We start from the raw sequence: 20,123 nt of genomic DNA, 5'->3' as shown, positions 1-20,123 counted from the left end.
AAGAACACTCTGACTCTTGATAATCATTGTGAACTTGAGAACATGAAGTTCAACACTCAGACTCTTGATAATCATTGCGGTTTTTTAGCAAGCACGACTGATGATACATGACTTGCACTATCAGAAGAAAACTCAAACAAACCACCAAACTAGGACATCAACATCAACTGATGTCCAATTGACGAACACGATGTGTGAAATGGGATTTATTTAAAAGTAAAAAGAAAACTGAAACCTGTTTTCTTTGATAGCAGAAGCCGTTCGATTTGATGGTTATGAACACTATATAGACTGAAGTCGTATACTATTATACGGTCCGTATAAAGATATCGTATACATTGTATACGATCAAAGTTTGTTTTAACATGGTGTATACGGCTCATATAAACCATATGAAAATTAAATTTTATCATGTGTTAATATTAACTCCCTTGTAAAATCACCAATTATATTGAAAGTTAACATATGAAGTGACACTATATGTCATTATCAATGGTGTTATATGCATGGAGTTATAAATTATTGTACAACAATGTGACTGTAGAAAAACAAATTACCCACATAGTTCTCATCTAATTTTATTAGATTTAAAAGAATTAATGTAATTTATACTTTAAGATAATGCGGCCATAAGATCCACTGTACTCAAATCAATACAAAAAAAAGTTAATAAAAACAACAAAATAATTATATTTTACATCTTTACAAAATAATAATTTATGGACAAACCACACATTGTAACACTTGCTTTGGTGTTCACGAGCAATTAGTTATTTATAGACACATACACATACACAAATAAAATCGCCAAGAATAAACTAGGTAGCAAAACATAGATGGCATCCCAAAGGTCATCAACTCTATCTCTTTAACCATAACATTTTTTTGTTTACATCATGTTTTTATTTCTACTTATTTATGATAGCAAAACTCATCATCTTGAATTTACTAACAATGTAAAATCTTTTGTGTACTATTTTTTATCGGTTTAGAATAGCCGTTGTTACAGGAGGAAAACGAGGTATTGGTTTCGAGATATGCAAACAACTTGTTTCTTCGGCTCGTGATCTTCTAGTTGTAATAACAGCAAAAGACGAACAAAAGGGTCTCCAATCTCTTGACAAACTTAAAACTTTAGGTTTGTCTGAAAATGTAGCGGTCCGGCAACTTGATGTTAAAAATCCCGACAGTATCGCATCATTTGCAGATTTTATCAAGACTAAGTTTGGAAAACTCGATATATTGGTATTGATAAGATGTTAAGACAGCAAAACCTTTTGTTTTCAAAATAGATACATGTTTTTTTACTAAATTTTGGCATGTATGGTGCTTAATTAAAAGGTTAACTGAGATGTCATAAATCAAAGAAAGGGAACTTAACCAAAAAAAATTGAATTCTGGTTTTTCATTTATAATGTATAGCTAAGTTTGGTCCTCGTCCTTGAGGTTTGACCATTTTAACTACTTAAGTACCAAGCTCAAATTGTTAACGTATCGTGGCCTGTTCTTAAAATGAGTTTGGTACTCAAGTAGTTACATTGGGCAAACCTATGTGACAAAAACGGAACCTAAGTACATAATTTATATTTATAAACATTATAATCAATCAAACTTATCATAACTTGACACATGGAATCTTCGGCCACCGAGTGGACAACCCGCCAGGCATATAAAAAACTAAAAGCGAGGCACATAGACATCTTTGGGAGTAAAACGCCCCAAGATGAATAGCCATCGACAAGTTTCGCCCAAAGATCTCTGGCTCAATTTATTGATTTTTTTCACGACTATGCCAGCGTGGCTCGGTTTCGTTGATTTTTTTTCAATGTTGTGTCACTTGCTCATTTCATGCCTGGTGTCCGTTTGTGCCATGTGTCAAGATGTCAATGATTGATAGATTTCTTTGTGTTGCATGTTGGTGTATATCCTCTTATAAAAGGGATCTCTTCCGCGGTCAGGGGTACCGTGCATTTACCTTTTTTTTGTTTGATCTTTGAAAGTCAAGTTGACGTTGGGGACAGGTGAACAATGCAGGGGTGAATGGAATCATTGTCGATGAGAAGAACTTGAACGTCAAAGCTGATGAGGTTGGTATTCACTTATTGAGTTATAGCTATTATTAACATACTATAAAAATATTTCATTTTTGATAAATGGTGAAAGTTGTATAGGCTACGGGGGGAGTAAAGGCATATATGACAGAGCAAATTATGTTGCAAACATACGAAACAGCCAAAGATTGCATTGAAACTAATTATTATGGGACCAAACATGTCACCCAAGCTCTTTTACCGTTTCTTCACTTGTCCACTTCGCCAAGGATCGTCAATATTTCTACCGGGATATCAAAACTTGAGGTATTATCGGTCTCTTTTTGCTACTAAACAGATGAATGTCACTAATAAACATTGGTAAATTACTTATGAACCCCACAAAACAAAAAGAGATTTATATATTTTATTAATAAAAAAACATTGGTAATTACCTATGAATCCCACAAAACAAAAAGAGATATATATTTTTTTAATTGTCGTTGGATAATTAACCAACGAATTTCTAACAAAACCCACAAAATCCAAAATTTATAATTTTAAGATATGTACAAATTTTTAGCGACGAATTGTAACTAAAAGCTATTGGTAAAAGAATATTTTTTTTATTTTTTTTATAAAAAATAGTCGGGAAAAATATATATTTAAAATCCATCGGTAACTCGATCACTAAAAGTTGATCAATAGTTTGGTGGAAATTGGATTACCTATCCCCATTTTTCAGAAGAAGCATGACCAGTGGCGTACCCATGTGGTGGCTTGGGTGGGCGGGCGCCCTACTTGAAATTTTTTTTTATAGGCAAAAATCACCATCCCACCCTTTGAAAATTTGATTGAACTCCTCGTTCACACTTTTAGAAAATAATTCTTGGATCCGCTGTTGTACACATTGTACCATTGGTGAAACTCATTCGTTTTGTAGTGTCTCGTTACCACAACCGTTGCCCCACCACCACCAAACGATTAAGCTTAACAATGGTCAGGTTAGTGACACATCTAAGATTAGAATAGTTAAAAGACAATGTATTGTGTTTGTGATTGTAGAATATTAAAGATGAAAATATGAAAAAAGTGCTTAGTAACGTTGATGGACTTACGGAGGAGGTCTTGGATGAGGTTGTGAACGGATTTTTACGCGATGCTAAAGATAATTTGCTGGAGGAGAAGGGGTGGGACGAACCATTTTCGGCTTACATCGTTTCTAAAACTGTTATTAATGCATATACTAGGGTTCTTGCTAAAAAGTACCCGTCTTTTCGTATAAATTCAGTTAATCCTGGTTTTACGAAGACGGTCATGACCCATTATCAGGGGATCTACACACCCGATGAAGCTGCTAAAGGTCCGGTCCGGCTAGCTTTGATACCTGATGAGGGTCCTTCTGGTCGTTTCTTTTTTCAAACAGAAGAAACGAACTTTTGAAATCGCAATGTATCGGTATGTAGTCATGTTTTGGTTGGACTATTATTATAAGTACATTGTCTTTTTTTTTTTCAAGGAAGAGAATGTATAATTAAATTGAACTTCCATTAGCCCATGATTCCCATGATTATGTTCCCTTAATGTAATTGTATGCTTATTTAAAAGGTTATTATTGTTTTGAGTTGGGATATGAATGAAAAATATGAAAATTAGTCGTCTGATCTCTCTCTAATTCCTTTCGGCTTCGCATCTTATTTCTTTGATTCAAGTTTGGTATTTAAGATTTTTTTAGTCTACATATTTTAAAACCATTTGAGAATCGAAATGTAAAACGATAGTATAGCAACCTTATATATTAGCCATAAGATATTGTTATTTAAAACCATTACATCAAATAAAGTCTTATCTTACGTGTTGTGCATGAACTTCTTACACCCAAGAAAGATGTGTGTGGTCAGTGCATAGGGTAATTAACAAGATAACTATGAGCTATAAATTCCCAGTTCCTCACCTTGATAACTTACTAGATCAACTATTAAGGGCAATTTTTTCCTCTAAGATAGACATGCTAAATGACTTTAACCGTATTGGAATCAAGACAAGTGATGAGTGGAAGAGAACTCTCAGAACAAAGGGTGAGTTGTTAATTTGAGTGGCTCATTATAACATTCAATCTATCAAACACACCTAGTACATTTATGTATTTGATGCCTCAAGTACTCTCATCATCAGTGACAAGTTAATGTGGTTTGTTCTGATAACATCTGAATTTATAGTCGTACAAAGAAACATCTTAGTCACTTGAAGAAATGTATTTTTTTTCAGAGAAACATGGTCCTCTTTATTTGCTATATAGTGAGTATTGAAGCAGTACAAATAGCTGATGACATAGTTAAAGCAATCAAAGACTAGTCCTCTAAAATGAGAATGACTGAGGTTTGTACCTTTCATGCTTGCTAAATGATACGTACCATACATACATAACTTTAGCATTATTGTGTCCTTAATCATAACTATTTGTAGATATGGATAATATAAAGGGACCATCGAAGCCAGAAGCAAAACGATGTTTTGTTTATGTCAAGGAAAAGCTGGCTACAACACATGCCCTATCAGTTATCATTACCTGAAACTAACAAAGTCTCTAAACTAGAATGTGATGTTGCCAGAATGATCTTTGATCTCTAGAATGTGAATGATAAAACTAAACATTATATAACTTGAATTCGAGTACAATGGAATTGAACGATTTACAAATGAGAAATCTATCCCTATTTATAGTTTCTAATGGATGCGAGTGAATAGACGTGTCCTTTGATGAAGAGCCGTGTCTTTAGATTGTATGTGAAGAGGTGTGTCTCTTGGATCAAAAGTCACGTCCCTTCCTTCTTCCTTTGCTGCTATTGACCAAAAGGGTGTGACCCGAGCGACACATCGATTCCCTTGGGTGTCAGTTACAAACTTCTGACTTGACACCTTTGGTCCCCGAACTTCATAACTACGTCTAAACTTACTTTATACTAATTACTATGTAACCCTTGTACTTGGATGTGAATGATTAGAAATTTCATTCACCCTCTAATCATGAACATCCTTAAGTTGTTGTAGATCTTGAACTCCGAGCAGTTCCCGCATTGTAGCAAACTTGACCCTTGCTAGTGCCTTTGATAATGTCTGCCCAATGTAGTTCTCCACCGATGTGTTCCACATTGATCTGTTCATTCTCCACGTATTCCCTTATGAAATGATAGCGTATATCAATGTGCTTGCTTCTTCCATGAAAGTCTGGATTCTTCATGAGTGTTATTGCAGAAACATTATTCACCCTTAGTGTTATCTTCTCTCCCTTCTAGCATGTAACTTCACTTAACAATCTTTTAAGCCATAGTGCTTGGCATGCTACTGCAATGGCTGCCATGAATTCTGATTCACATGACGATAATGCCACTGTCTGTTGCTTCTGTGTGCACCAGGTTATAGGAGATTCTCCAAAGTAGAATACCAGACAAGTTGTATCTTTTCCTTTGTCTGTGTTAACTCCATAACTGTTAACACTATAACATGTGATCTTACATCCTCCTTGCTTCTTGTATATGATTCCATGCTCTTTAGTTCCTTTGATATAACGTAGTACTTTCTTTACTGCTTTCAAGTGATGCTCCTTTGGTTCTAGCATGAATCTACTAAGCAGACTGACTGGGTAACATAGATCTGGCCTTGTATGCAATAAATACCTGAGAGAACCTATCTGGCTTCTGTAATGTGTTGTATCTATTAGATCTCCTTCTTCAGTCTTTGTTAATTGTGTTCCTGGATTCATAAGAATCTTTGTTCCATTGCAGGTTAACATATCAATATCTTTGAGTATCTTGTCAATATAGCATGTCTGGTTGATGGCTATCTCTTCCCCTGCTTGAATAACTTCTATTTCCAGATAGTATGCTAGCAATCCTAGATCGCTCATTTCAAACTTGTTCTCCATCTGAGACTTGAAAATATCTATCTTATTACTTGTTGTTCCAGTTACTATCAAATCATGAACGTAGACTCCGACTATCAGTGTAGAAGTCTTACTCGTCCTTGTATTGATTGTTTTATCTAAAGTGCACTTCTTGAAGTTAAGTGACTTTAGGGTTTGATCTAACTTCATATTCCGAGCACGTGGTGCTTGTCTTAATCCATACAGTGCTTTTGATAGTTTGTAAACATTTCCTTCATCTCCTGCCTTTACAAATCCTTCCTGTTGTAAGACATAGACCTCCTCCTTGAGATCTCCGTGTAAGAATACAGACTTTACGTCTAAGTGATGTACCTCCCAACCTTGATATGCTGCTAAAGCCAACATTAGTCGAATTGTCTCTATGCGTGCTACTGGTGCAAATACTTCATCAAAGTCTATTCCATGTTGTTGAACTTAACCTTTTGCTACCAGCCTTGCTTTGTATCTGACAACTTCTCCATTTGCATCTTTGTTACACTTGAATACTGTTGGGATTGAACCCTACCAGAGGAACAGATAATGAAATCCAAAAATGGATCACAACAATGGATTCACAATAAGCAGTTGTTTACTATAAGCTTTCCCCTTGATTGTGGCTCCAACATATGATATACTCCAAAGTACTGCCTTTATCAACAACTGCTGACACTGGAAACTGCTGATCAGATCAAAGACTGATGAAGACTAAAGCCCTGTTGCCCAATCTACTGCCTTGAGTCAAGCACTGCTGATCATGACAAGTACTGCTGGGTTCACAACAGTGGAAGGTTGCAGCAGCAGTTTTATTCATCTTATGTAATGTAATATAATATCAGTAGTTAGCATAGCAGAGGTTGTATAGATCAGTAGATAGAGTTTGTTAGTTTGTTAGATGTCACTTTCATGGTGACGTCAGCTGAGATGCCCAGTGGTTTGGACTGCCTATAAATCTAACAGTACTTTGTACTATTACATTTGATTGACTGAGCAAGTTCTTCTTCTCATGTCTAATCCTTTCATCTTGTGCAACCAACCTTGGAGCATCAGGCTGAGGGGGAATTTAGTATTGTAAGCATGCTTGTAAACATTTACTCTGTAATTCAATCATTCAACTTAATGTGAAGAATTTGTTTATCAAACTATTCTCTTCTTTGATTGTGTTTACAAAACTTGTATTCATTTCCGCTGCACTTTACATTATTTTATATTCTCTTAATGTACAAGTTATACAAACAAACACAATCATGAGAGCCTCCGATCCTAACAATTGGTATCAAAGCTTGGACAGTCAAATTCAATCTAATAATCAATTTGACATAACAGTTCAGCTCAAAATTCATTGATACTAAGGTTGATTGTATTTAGTTGAAAAACAGAGCAACGAGAAATCATGTTCAAAATGATGAATCAGATACTCTGTAAAACAACCAAGATGTCATAGTATACACAAATTTCAAACAACAAGTGATGTCATACACAAATCACCCATAGTTTTCAGATCTGAAAACATGTCTGGTAACTATGGTATGATTATTGTCATTCAAAATTGATCTCAACTGATTATTATGAAATTTGTGATGATCTCATCATAATTGGTGCTAAAGTATGAACCTCATATTAACAAAACCTGTGTTCATTTAAACATTAGTGTTTTGCTAACATAAAAAGAGGGAAATGAAACTTTAGTCATGAAATTTTATGTGTTAAAAAGCAGGTTGAGAATCCTCAAAAGGACCAAATCAACCCTGTCAAAACACACAAAGAAAATCAGGGGTCAAAACTGTCCAAATCATACGTAATGTGAGATTTGGTAATAAAACATGTTTAAATGTGGCCAGTTCTCTCAAAACATTACTGCAAAATGATTTAGGATTAAGTATTTCCTCAATAAAATCTCCCAGTAAGTATTTTCTGTACTTATGAATGGGAAGGGTAAAAAGGGAAGAAGAAAATAACAAAACTCAAAAGTGTATTTATCTCAAAACTTTTGAAGTCAAGAGAAAAGAGTATAAACATAAAACACTTATGAGTCCAAAGTTGGGTAAACAATGGTCATCAGGCAACTGTGTGCATGTATTGATTCAGGGAAGTTCAGGTAAAAATCATATGCCAGTGATTGAACTTAGAAGAGGATTTTGAAATCAATGGATAAGAAAATGATCCCAAACAGTGGTCATAAACTTGAAGATGATATGATTGTGAATTTATTTGAAAAGTTGCCAGATCCTTTTGATGTTATTTTCAAAACATCCTTTAATTTTTTTTTTAAAAGGTGTTTTTCTCAAATAAAACCGGATATATTATTCATTTTTTTAAATAATATATTTTGCACTTTTACTCATTTTTGATTGTAAAAGTTTTCTCACCGGTCAGGATGTAATTTCCTTATTTTTGTGAGAAATTCCTATTCTTAAAATTGATCAAAAGGAAGTGGTGCACATGTTAAGGTCATATTAAGTTCAAGTTTGTCAAGAAATTGATTGCAAATTGATTTCAAACTACTGAGATACACATGTTCTAGTTCAAATAATTAGACACAAAATGTGTAGCCTTAGTAAAGAAGATTTCATCATCTGGGATGCTAAACCACTGTCAGGAATAATGTATATGTGGTAAACCTAGAATGTAATTTCCTAGAAAAACTGCTGACAAATTAAACTTGATAATCTACATCTAAAATGTAGTTAAGTATAGCATTCCTGCAGAATAACAGATGTTGGACATGATATTGAGCTTACACAAGACAAAATCAATCCCCACATCTGAACAAGCATATGCTAAAATTATTTGTCAAAAGTTAAAACACTGCTGCACTAACAGTTGTTATACTAATGGTCTTCATTTTGTTTTCTACCACTGTTTTCCCTTAACTACTGTTGTGTCTCAAACATCTGCTTTCTAAAGTCTGTCCACTGCTGAAAGTCAACCCTTATTCCTTCAATTTCTTGATAAGCATTGTTGTATAACATCAGCATTCTATCCACTGATATGCTATCCACTGATAGTTAAAAATCATCCATTGTCTTATTTTGTTACCATTGTAACTACTGATGGTTGATTCATCAGTGGCTGTCAAAACAACTGTCCTCCATTATTTACTCTTTCATCAGGGGTTGGCACGTGGTCAATTTTTAGCCGTAAGATCATTATAACCACTGCCACATCAACATTCACTTTTTCCCTAAATAAAACCTTGACTTAAACCCCAAACAGGGTTTCACTGTCAAATTGAATTCCAAAATTTGTCTTCACAAAGCAGTTTCCCACTCATCGTTCCAAAATCATTCTTCGATCTTCTTCAAAAAAATGACGAAATCAAAATCGAAATCTAAATCAAAACCATCATCTTCTTCTGCTTCAGCAGACACCACTCAAATGGCCGCTGAACCCACAAAAATTCGCTACAAATCCCCTCACAACTATTTGGGTATACTCACAAAACCCACAACAACCAACACCTTCGACTCCATCATCGACACCTTATCTGCGTCAAAGTACAAAACTTTTTTGACAGCAGACGCTCCCATTTATCTACAAACCCAGAGAGAGTTCTGGAACAATGCTACCCTTGAAAAACAAGGAGACACTGTCACAGCCATTAACTCCTCTATACAGGGTAAAAAGATTCAAATTTCTCCACAATCCATTTCAGAAGTCTTTAAACTCGATGATCAAAATGGTAAAACCTCTTTCTTCAAAAACCAAGTTGAAAAATGATTTCTTGAATAGAGGGTATGTAGAACAATCAAAAAGAGATACCTTACAAAAAGGTTATTTCCCTTCTGCGCCCAGGTTTTTATTTCACACTCTTTTGATGTGTGTTTCTAATAAAACAACCGCTTTTAACGAAATACCATCAAAGATTCAATGCCTGGGATATGCTATTTTAAATAATGAAAATTTTAATTATTCCCAGGAGATCTTTGATGATTTGGTGAAAAATGTTGATAGTAAAGCATTTCTGCTTTTTCCAAGGTTTCTAAGCTATTATTTTGAACAAAAATTTGAAAAAGAAGATGCAGAATTACCCAAACAAGGTGCTCACTTTAAAATAAATGGTTTAATGCCTGAAACATTCTCCAGAATGTTGGCACCTATAAAAACAAAAGCAGAGGTGCCTGAGCAGAATATAGCAGATGAAACTGCTCCTTAGGTATTGGCTGTTGAGCCCACTGCTCCAGGTGATCAAAGCAGCACACCCACTGTTTTGAAACCCACACCTATCACCACTAAAAAGACCAAAAAGAAAACATCCAGAAAGCCCCCCAAACCCAAAACAAAGGCACCTCTGGAAGATGAGATCCCAGAGATACTGCCAGTGAAAACACAAATGTCACCAATAACCACTGCTGCTACTTCCTCACAGCAGTTGGAAGAAAGATCTCTACCATTGCCTCAAACTCCTCCTGCATCCTCATAAAAGGATCAGGTTGTAAACACAGGGACCCCACAATATGAAGCTCTGGACCCACTCGGATCCATCTTCCACAGTCCTGATCCCAAGGACATGTCTCTTTCAACTCCTTTATCCTCACCCATCATATTACCACAATCCATGTTACCCTTGTTGCATGCAGTGAATGTAGCTCAGACACAAACCAGTTCCTCTCAATCACCTATCACTGAGAGTATACTTCCATAAGTGACTGGGTCTGATGTCTATACCTCTGTTATCCCAGCAACAACTAAGGAGGTTACACTGCATGAGTTACAAGTAACTCCTGTCAGTAGTTCAAGTGGAGCAGCCACTACAAATGTTGAACCCACTGGTTTACATTTGGACAGTGGTTTCATTCATAAGACTCCCTTGAAGGCAATTTCTTCAATAGCACCTATGAGAATCACCAGTGAGGTTATTCTGCCTACTGGTACCCTCAAAAGGCTATCAAGTGCTGAAGAAAGAAGTCCCTAGTACCAAGAACAAGGGGCATCAATGAATGACTTCTGGGATTCAGTTCCTAAGTCACACATTGGTAAAACCACTGCTAGTGGGGATTCAGATGATCCCATTAACTTGGGTGATGATTCAAAATATCACGAATTGACGGGCAGAGTTGAAAATCTGGAGACCTCAGTTGCTGAAATAAAGGATATGGTGCAACAGCTGTTAAAGGCTCAAAAAGCACAATCCTCTACTACTCCAGCTCAAGCACCTGCACAACCTGCACCTGCTGCAAATGAGCTATGGAATATGTTCCAACCACTGTTGGAAAGACAAAAACAGATGGCTGATCAGCAGCATGCCATACATGTACAAAAGCTGACTAACATGGTGGAATCAAGATTAAAAAATACTCAGGCAGACATCAAAGCTATCAAGGCTCATATCCAAAGTACCTCTGGAAAAATTCCTCCCTCTATTCTTTTCATGAATGAACCTTTCCCAAATAATGCCAAAAAGGGGGAGAAGATCAAGTGGAAGAAGAATGGAATTGAAAATAGTATCTATATTGAGCCAGAAAATAGCCAAACCAAAGCTGCAGTATCAACACACACCACATCACCACACACCACCACAACCACTGCTCCACCATCATTATCATCCATGACTACATCACCATTACCAAAACCAAACTCACCACCAAAAACAGCCACCCCATCATCACCACCTGCCAAAAAGCATAAGACAACAGATGCTACAACATCAGTTGTAATGACAACAGTGGTTGAAACACCAGTTGTTTCAACTATTGTTAGCCAGTTACTCATCACCACTCAAACCACTGCCATTACAACCCCTGCTCAAAAGCAGAAGACACCTGCTGACATATCAGTAGTTGTAATGACAACAGCGGTTGAAACACCAGTTGTTTCAACAACTGTTTGCCAACCACCCACCACTGCTCTCACCATTCCTACATCACAACCAAAATACCTTTCATCCATAAAGCTTTACACCAGAAAGAGAAAAATTACTCAGGAAAATGAGGACAAATATGATCCAAATGCTGCAAAATATCCGATGGAACTGGAAGCTGTGAAAAATGAGATGAGACAATTTTACACTAAAGATGATCCTTCAAACAGAAGATTCCCTTCACTCATGGGCTTCATAGTCCTAGAAGATATAGATGAATATCTTGAGCTCAAAGCAAGGCAGGCTAAGATAAGAGCCAAGATTGAATGTGAAGGTCAAAGTGACGAAGCTATTGCTGAAAAATTGGAATTCTTGCTCACAAAAGTCAAGCAGATGGAAGATTATGCACGAGATCTTGACAAAGAAAAGAAAGATAAACGAAATAAACTGAGAAAAGAATACCTTGAGTACATCATGAAAGAAAAATTCTATCCTGCTGAAGAAAACCAATTTGAAGAATGGCCAATAGTTGCTTTAAAGCATGAGGCAGATAGGATTGATAGAATCAAAAACGATCCTAGTAAGAAGAAGACTGCTCCAAATTGGAGCAAATACAAAAAGCTCATTGCTGACCTTACATCTGAGTATAAAAGAAAGAAGAAAGAACTAGTGGATGTAAAGGTGGACACTGCCACTGCCATATCAAAATGGTCAAAGCAGCACACTGATGAAGCTTATGAAAGGCTTAAGAAAAGGAGGATAACTGTCTCAGACACTCCAAAAAGGCCTGACTACAAAAAGCTTGAACAACATATTAATACTCTCAAAACACTGCTCACATCAGCAGATAACCCAATCCTTGTGGCAAACCAAGAAAAAGGAAAACTGCTGAACAGTGAACGAGATAAAGAAAAGGAGGCTGAGTACTTCACAGATGCCATCAAGAAAATGGATCTAAAAGAAGAGAGCTCAGTGAAACTTCAAAATCTTTTCAAAAAGGTATTAACCAAGCCTGCATCACCAAACACTTCAGCAGATACAACAGTCACTGAGCTTGAACAAAGAAAAAGAGAAGAATTGATTGAACAAGAAGCTGCAGAAGACATAGCTGTAGCAAATGAACTTATACAAAAGGCCCTCAATCAAATATCTGCTGAAAGCTCACAACTTTTCACAAGGCTATCATCACCAAACTCATCTGGAAATAAATCTCTCCCAAGAAACCCATTGGGTTCAAAAGTACTAAAGTGGATGTCTGATCAAAAGACCCACGTATTAACCCTGGTCAGATCCAATGGCGAAGTGAAGTACATATCAAGGAAAGAAGCACTAGGTCTTGGTGTTGAAGATTTGCAGGATCTCCTTGAACTTTCACTGTGCAGGGATGAGGATGATTCAAGTTCCAAGGCTTTTGAAGAAGAATTTAAAAGACAAGCTAGGGAACTTTTGATGAAAAATAAAAATCCAGAATAATGAAGGGTTTTGGCATTATCTGTTCCAGGGGGAGATTGTTTGGATTGAACCCTACCAGAGGAACAGATAATGAAAGCCAAAACCGGATCACAACAATGGATTCACAATAAGCAGTTGTTTACTATAAGCTTTCCCCTTGACTGTGGCTCCAACATCTGATATACTCCAAAGTACTGCCTTTATCAACAACTGCTGACACTGGAAACTTCTGATCAGATCAAATACTGATGAAGACTAAAGCTCTGCTGCCCAATCTACTGCCTTGAGTCAAGCACTGCTGATCATGACAAGTACTGCTGGGTTCACAGCAGTGGAAGGTTGCAGCATCAGTTTTATTCATCTTATGTAATGTAATATAATATCAGTAGTTAGCATAGCAGAGGTTATATAGATCAGTAGATAGAGTTTGTTAGTTTGTTAGATGTCACTTTCATGGTGACGTCAGCTGAGATGCCCAGTGGTTTGGACTGCCTATAAATGTAACAGTACTCTGTACTGTTACATTTGATTGACTGAGCAAGTTCTTCTTCTCATGTCTAATCCTTTCATCTTGTGCAACCAACCTTGGAGCATCAGGCTGAGGGGGAGTTTAGTATTGTAAGCATGCTTGTAAACATTTGCTCTGTAATTCAATCATTCAACTTAATGTGAAGCATTTATTTATCAAACTATTCTCTTCTTTGATTGTGTTTACAAAGTTTGTATTCATTTCCGCTGCACTTTACATTATTTTATATTCTCTTAATGTACAAGTTTATACAAACAAACACCATCATGAGAGCCTCTGATCCTAACAAATACCCACTTTAAACCTATGGCATTGTGATCTCTTGGCAACTCTGCCAATTTCCAAGTGTTATTCTCGTTTATTGAGTCTAGCTCAGCCTTCATTTGCTTCAATCCATTTTCTGTCATTAGATGCTTCCTTGTAATTTCTTTGTTCTTTATCAGCAAGTAGTAATTCATAGGGATCTACATGAATTTCTTTCGTCTCTTCGTATAGTTCTTTGAGACTTCTCAGTTTTAAGGGAGTGTCACTGATACTCCTCGTCGTACTTTCAGATGTAGGTGGACCTCTACTAGAGAATCTGCTTGAACTTTCTGATGAATTCTGATTGTACGAATGTGTTGGCGGGGTTACATAGGAGTATGGTTCTTCTATCTGATCTACTCATGAGTCTTCATGATGTGGCCCGCTACTATCAGGACTACTTGGTGCATTTTCTTCTAACTCTGGTGGGTTGTCATCTTCTTGAATGACAAAGTTTGTCCATTCAGGATTTCCTGAATCTATCTTCTCCTTATAGCTATTCCAGTTCCATGGTTGACCTTCCATGAACTTTACATCTCTACTGACACATATCTTGTTCTGTCACACCCCAACCGATGGCAGAAACATCGGGGTGCGGAACTAAGCAAATCAGATTGCTCAAGAGAATCCATAATATTATTTGTTTCGATATAGATAATCAAATTTTCATAAACATGTCTAAAATGTCAACACATTCCACAACCAACATAATGTATCAAAATAACATAATGATTCAAATACTGTTCAAAATTGTCTAATTATCTAAGATGAGTTTCTAAGTTCATCCTAGCTTGATTTCCTGTTCCCAGCTACTGTCAACCTGCAACATGTATTTAAATGCATCAACAAAAATGTTGACGAGTATACAAGTTTGGATAGATAGCATAATAGTTTAAACATATAAAACTCATATCCAACATGAACAACATATCACAAGTTTCAACATGCTAGTTAACGTGGTTCATATGATAACCCAAGTCTCCAATGCGTTAACGTGCCTTTCCTACTTCGACGCATCGAAGAGGAGGTAAAAGAATCAAAACTTAACAATACTCCCCAAGACTCAAAGAGCGGTGCGTTACCCCTATAACGCTATAATTGTTAAGGCGAGCTACACTGTGACAACTCGTATTTCTGGACCTATCTTTGTGTTTAATGTAATGTGTATGAACTCTATGTGGCAAGTTGACATGTTGGTTTTAATGAATAAGTGCTACGTGTTATGTGATTTTGTGTAACGTATGTATGTAATGTAATCGCACAAGCCCATTCGGGCCACACTATTTGTACTCGGAACCCAAGGGCAACCCATGAAGGGTTCGGCCCACTCCCTTAGCACGCATGACACCTAGGGTGTTAGTATAAATCCTACACTTCACCAAAACACACAAAGTTTAGCAAACCCTAAATCTCCCCTCCCTCTCCCTCTCAAAGCCGACGGTAACACACCCCTCTCCATCAAAGCTTTTGTGTTCGGATCAATCTTTGCTCTCTTCTCTAACCGGTTAGTGTTTTAACTACTGATTGTATGTTACATGTTGTTGTGATCTATATGTTCTACATGATGATTTAGGGATGACATGTGATTGATTGTGATGTAAACTGTTAAGGTTTGGTGTTCATATAATCGGCGCACATGTGTAGTATATACGGATCAATATAGGGTTTGATGATGCTATGATTTGAATGATGATCTAAAAGTGAAAGCATGATAATAGGTTGTGATGTATTTATGTTCGGATGATTGGTTGAGACGTCATGATTAGGATGCATGCTAGTAATCAAGAACATAAATCGTGTTAATCTAGTTGATGTTACGTTTTGAACATGATTAGGGTTCATAAGAAATTGGTGTTAAAACTCTAGTTTGATCGATTTTGGTATGATTGGAAACTGTTAATTGGATCGTGCGAATTAATTGGAGTTAGTAACTGATTAAATGATTAAAGGAAATTCATAATTATGCGCACAAGTCCACCAGTCGCACAAGAGCTAGTCGCACAAGCTCTGGTCGCACCAGTTGGGTACAATCACATAAAGCAAAGTGTACAACTACAGATTGCATCATCGCACAAGATCTGTGGATCGCACATGACAGTGTCGATCGCACAAGTCTTGGGCCACACATAGTAGTTAGAATTAACATATATTATTGGGCCGAATGGCCCAACCCAGTCGTACAACTTAACTAGATCGCACAAGTTATCCGGATTGCACAAGGACTTTTCAATCGCACAAGTACATCCAGACCGCACAAGTTATTGGGCTTATTCATAAACTAGGTCGGGTGAACATTGGATCGCACAACATGATGTGGGTCGCACAAGGTTATGCTGACCGCACAACATGTTGGGCCGGGTAGTTGTTTGGGTTTCAATTATTCCAATCGCACAAGATGTTATTGGGCTTGCATACTTCAGCCGAATACATCCTGATCGCATAACTACGGGTTTTATGTGTTTAACTGATTTGTTTAACATGATCTATGTGTATGTCATGATCATTACGTGTTGTAACCTGATAGTTTATGTGTAAAACTTATGTGCACTACTTGAATCAAGACCTGACTTGTATGGTAACCATGTTAGGACGTGGCTGACCACTTATAGCTCAAGTGACTTTTTCGTGTATCTGCCAAGCAAACCAAGGTGAGTTCACACTCTCTATATGGCATGGGATTCCCGGAGGTTTGGGAATGGGTTAAGAAGCTAAAACGAAACCTACATATTCACCTCTAACAGAATATGTACCTCCGTCCTCGGTTGGGAAGGACGACTACATTTAACCTGCGTATTCTCGGTTACATAGAGTACGTACCTCCGTCCTCGGTTGGGAAGGACGACAACATATAACTTACTAGACAAAACTCTATCAAGAAGTCCCTCATTTTTATATCGACTAAATCGTAGGGCCAATGGTGAGCGGGTCATTAGTTAATAGCGCTATTAGGGTTGACAAGCCTCACACCGTGCCGGTAGGACGGGCGTGTACTGTAACAACTCGCACTTTCGTGCGTTGTTACTACTTGCTACACTCGTTACGCCTAACACCAGAGATTCGGATCATAATGTACTTATATCGCATACATCGCTATATCGCAATATTTTCGTATATTATCGCATACTTTATCGCTATCACATCACATTGCACTTGCTGACAACCACGAAGATGTCGAGTGAGGACCAATTCTACCCTCCTTGATAACCGTGATGTGTCGCAGTGCAACTCATTATTCAAAACACACATTAACGTCCACGATGACATCGAGAGAGGACCTATTCTACCCTCCTCAATGACCGTGAAGCGTCGCAAATGATCGTATACTCGAAACAAAACCCGGTTTTGGTATCGCAACTTTGAATAATTACATATATAATACGAATACGTACATATGGCCCCTTATGAGTAACTAAATACATAATAAATACATACATATCTATACGAAACTGTGTAACAAAATCATCGCAACGCTCATTACACAAGTCGGAACGATAAAACCCTGTCCGAACGAAAGGCCCTGTCCGAACGGATGGACCTGTCCAAACGGAAGGCCCTGTCCGAACGGATGGATCTGTCCGAATGGAAGGCCCTGTCCGAACGGATGGACCTGTCCGAATGGATGGCCCTGTCCGAACGGATGGACCTGTCTGATCGGATGGCCTAACCCCCCCCCCCCTTCTTCCTTCCCCCTTTGCCTATAAATACCCCATTTGTTACCTCAACAACAGTTGAGGTAACTGCTCTTGTTCGGCCAGACGCTTCTTCACCGTTTCCGCTCGTTTTCTCGCAATTTTTGTAAGTTTTCAACCCAAATCTTGTACTTCTATGATCTATACGCAATTCTACACCTTTCTATCTTTTAAAATCCAATTTTTAACCGTGAGATCTACTGATTTGAGGTGTTCTAAGATGATGTCACCAAGAATTCATACAAACTTCAAAGTGTGACTTCATCTCACCATAAACAACTCAGATCTGAGTGATTTCCACATGTTTTTATAACAAATTCACCAAAAAATCTAAGTATCTAATCGAAGTATTGTGTGATTTCATGGAGAAACCGTCAAGAACGGCCAGATCGATGGAACGGGGTGGTTCCCGGCCGTTAGAACTAGTTGGGACTGATGAAATTTCATTTGATTAACACGATGTCACACCGTCTCGGTAAAAACCACCTGTGTCCTCTCCAAAGACAATTGAGTATGACTTGATCAGAAAATTAGAATAAATTGCCGTCCGATCGGACCGCTGTCCGATCGAATGGCAAATCAACTTCAAACCATCCGATCGGACAACATGTTAGCCGATCGAACAACATGTTACCCGATCGGACAACATGTCAGCCGATCGGACAACATGTCAGCCAATCGGACAACATGTCAGCCGACCGGATAGCATGTAAACAGACCGGACAACATGCCAACCGACCGTATAACATGTCAACCGACCGGATAAGCACCAAAGTATCAATGTCGATCGGATTACCACTAGCCCTATTATTCAACCTTTCACCGTTTAATTGCACCGTGCCCCGCTTACGCTACCATTCCATGTTTATGCTAACTCAGGCGCACTCTAAATTAATCCAATCAAGTTGTGTTTTCGCTAAATACGCACTGTGAATATACTCGAACCCCTTTTAATCGCATTTTTGGGTGTAACATACGTTCCTAATAAATCGAACTTATCAAACGATTTAATCAATCAAACTATTTATCACTTGCGAATGACTGTTATGCATATTTATACGTGATGCTAGTTATATATGCGTTAGGACTTGTACTCGCGAGGTCCCGCCTTAACTAGTATAGTACTATAGCACCCGATGGGGTCTAGTTAGGATGAATAGCAATCGCAATCGAAGCTCGAGTGACTTAGCTGGTAGTATCTGTCTTTTTACGTATATATTGAGGTATCTCGTTTATGTATTTGGTAATTCGCAGCACTTTTAACTATCTTATCGCTACACTATCAAACTTGTATACTCGCCAATACTTTTGTATTGACATTGTTTTAACGTATGTTGCAGGTTAGATCGCAATCTACATCAAATCAAGCTAGGAAGTCTAGAAACTCGCCTAAAATCTAGGTTATCGGATTTGTATTGTTCGAGAGGACAAGAAACCTGTGATAACTTATGTGATTGTATTATTTGTTAGTATGGGATAACGAATGTAATAAATATTATCACAAGATAGTTGTTATGGATTCTATTGAGCAATCTGATTCGTCTAGTGCCGCGCCCCGATGGATTCCGCCATCGGTTGGGGTGTGACAGATTGGTATCAGAGCCATAACTATAGGGAATTAGGCAAGACTCGACCTAGTCCGGGTCGACGTCTTAGAAATTGACCTAGTCTATAGTCTAAGTATCCATAGGCCGACTCATACGAACTCAGTAGGGTTTGTATTGGGCTTACTTGATACTCTTGATCGGAATTGCTAAAAAAAACTACAACTTTGTGTGAACACCGCGTACTACAGCTTCACACGAAGAAGCCTTTCCTAAGGCTGAAATACTACTTAGCCTTTCCTAAGGCTGACACAATACACATGATTTCGAAAGTACTCGCATATCACAACCGAGTGATCCAGTCGAGACCAGGTATGAAAACCAAGAACTCTCGATAGGATTGCTAACTCAGCGCCTTTTTCTAGCACAAGGACCTTTCATCGAGCTAGGAGTGACACCCATATCTCGACGAAAGCCTCCATTTCAAAATTCTAGTGAAACTCTCGGATTTATTCGATGAGCCCAACCGCAATTGGGAACGAAGCTGTTAAGTCAGGGGTGAAACCCGTACCTTAATAAACCGTTCCACTCTCTAAAATGGTTTTCAAAAAGCTCTCACCAAGGACTCGACCATGACAATGACTCGAGCCACGCGATGACTAGGAAGACGAATGGCATGAGCTGCATCCCAGTGGGCGCATAAGTCTTCTAGGTCTACGCGCGTGCACGAACTTGTTGGTTATAGTTGGGCTACCTTGGGTAGTCGACGCCTAAACACCCGAGGCACTCCGATTATTTTACTAAGCTACGACTCGCTAGTTTTACGCTTTGATGAGGTTGGTTATGCATTATGTGTT

At 37.8% G+C, this 20,123-nt stretch overlaps 1 protein-coding gene across 1 annotated transcript; it reads left to right on the top strand.

Annotated features, from left to right (window-relative positions):
- The first annotated feature begins 836 nt into the window (after positions 1–836).
- LOC110866185 ((+)-neomenthol dehydrogenase) lies at positions 837–3,691 on the top strand. Its single transcript, XM_022115469.2, has 5 exons — positions 837–850; positions 993–1,245; positions 2,022–2,087; positions 2,172–2,357; positions 3,096–3,691. Exons 1-5 carry the CDS (start codon positions 837–839, stop codon positions 3,471–3,473), a joined length of 897 nt encoding a protein of 298 aa, XP_021971161.2. The 3' UTR covers positions 3,474–3,691.
- The last annotated feature ends 16,432 nt before the right edge of the window (positions 3,692–20,123 follow it).

The sequence above is a fragment of the Helianthus annuus genome, chromosome 7, assembly GCF_002127325.2.
Source record: "Helianthus annuus cultivar XRQ/B chromosome 7, HanXRQr2.0-SUNRISE, whole genome shotgun sequence".
Taxonomy (NCBI): Eukaryota; Viridiplantae; Streptophyta; class Magnoliopsida; order Asterales; family Asteraceae; genus Helianthus; species Helianthus annuus.
The sequence above is the reverse complement of the archived record's forward strand: the minus strand, read 5'-3'. Positions and strand labels throughout refer to the sequence as shown.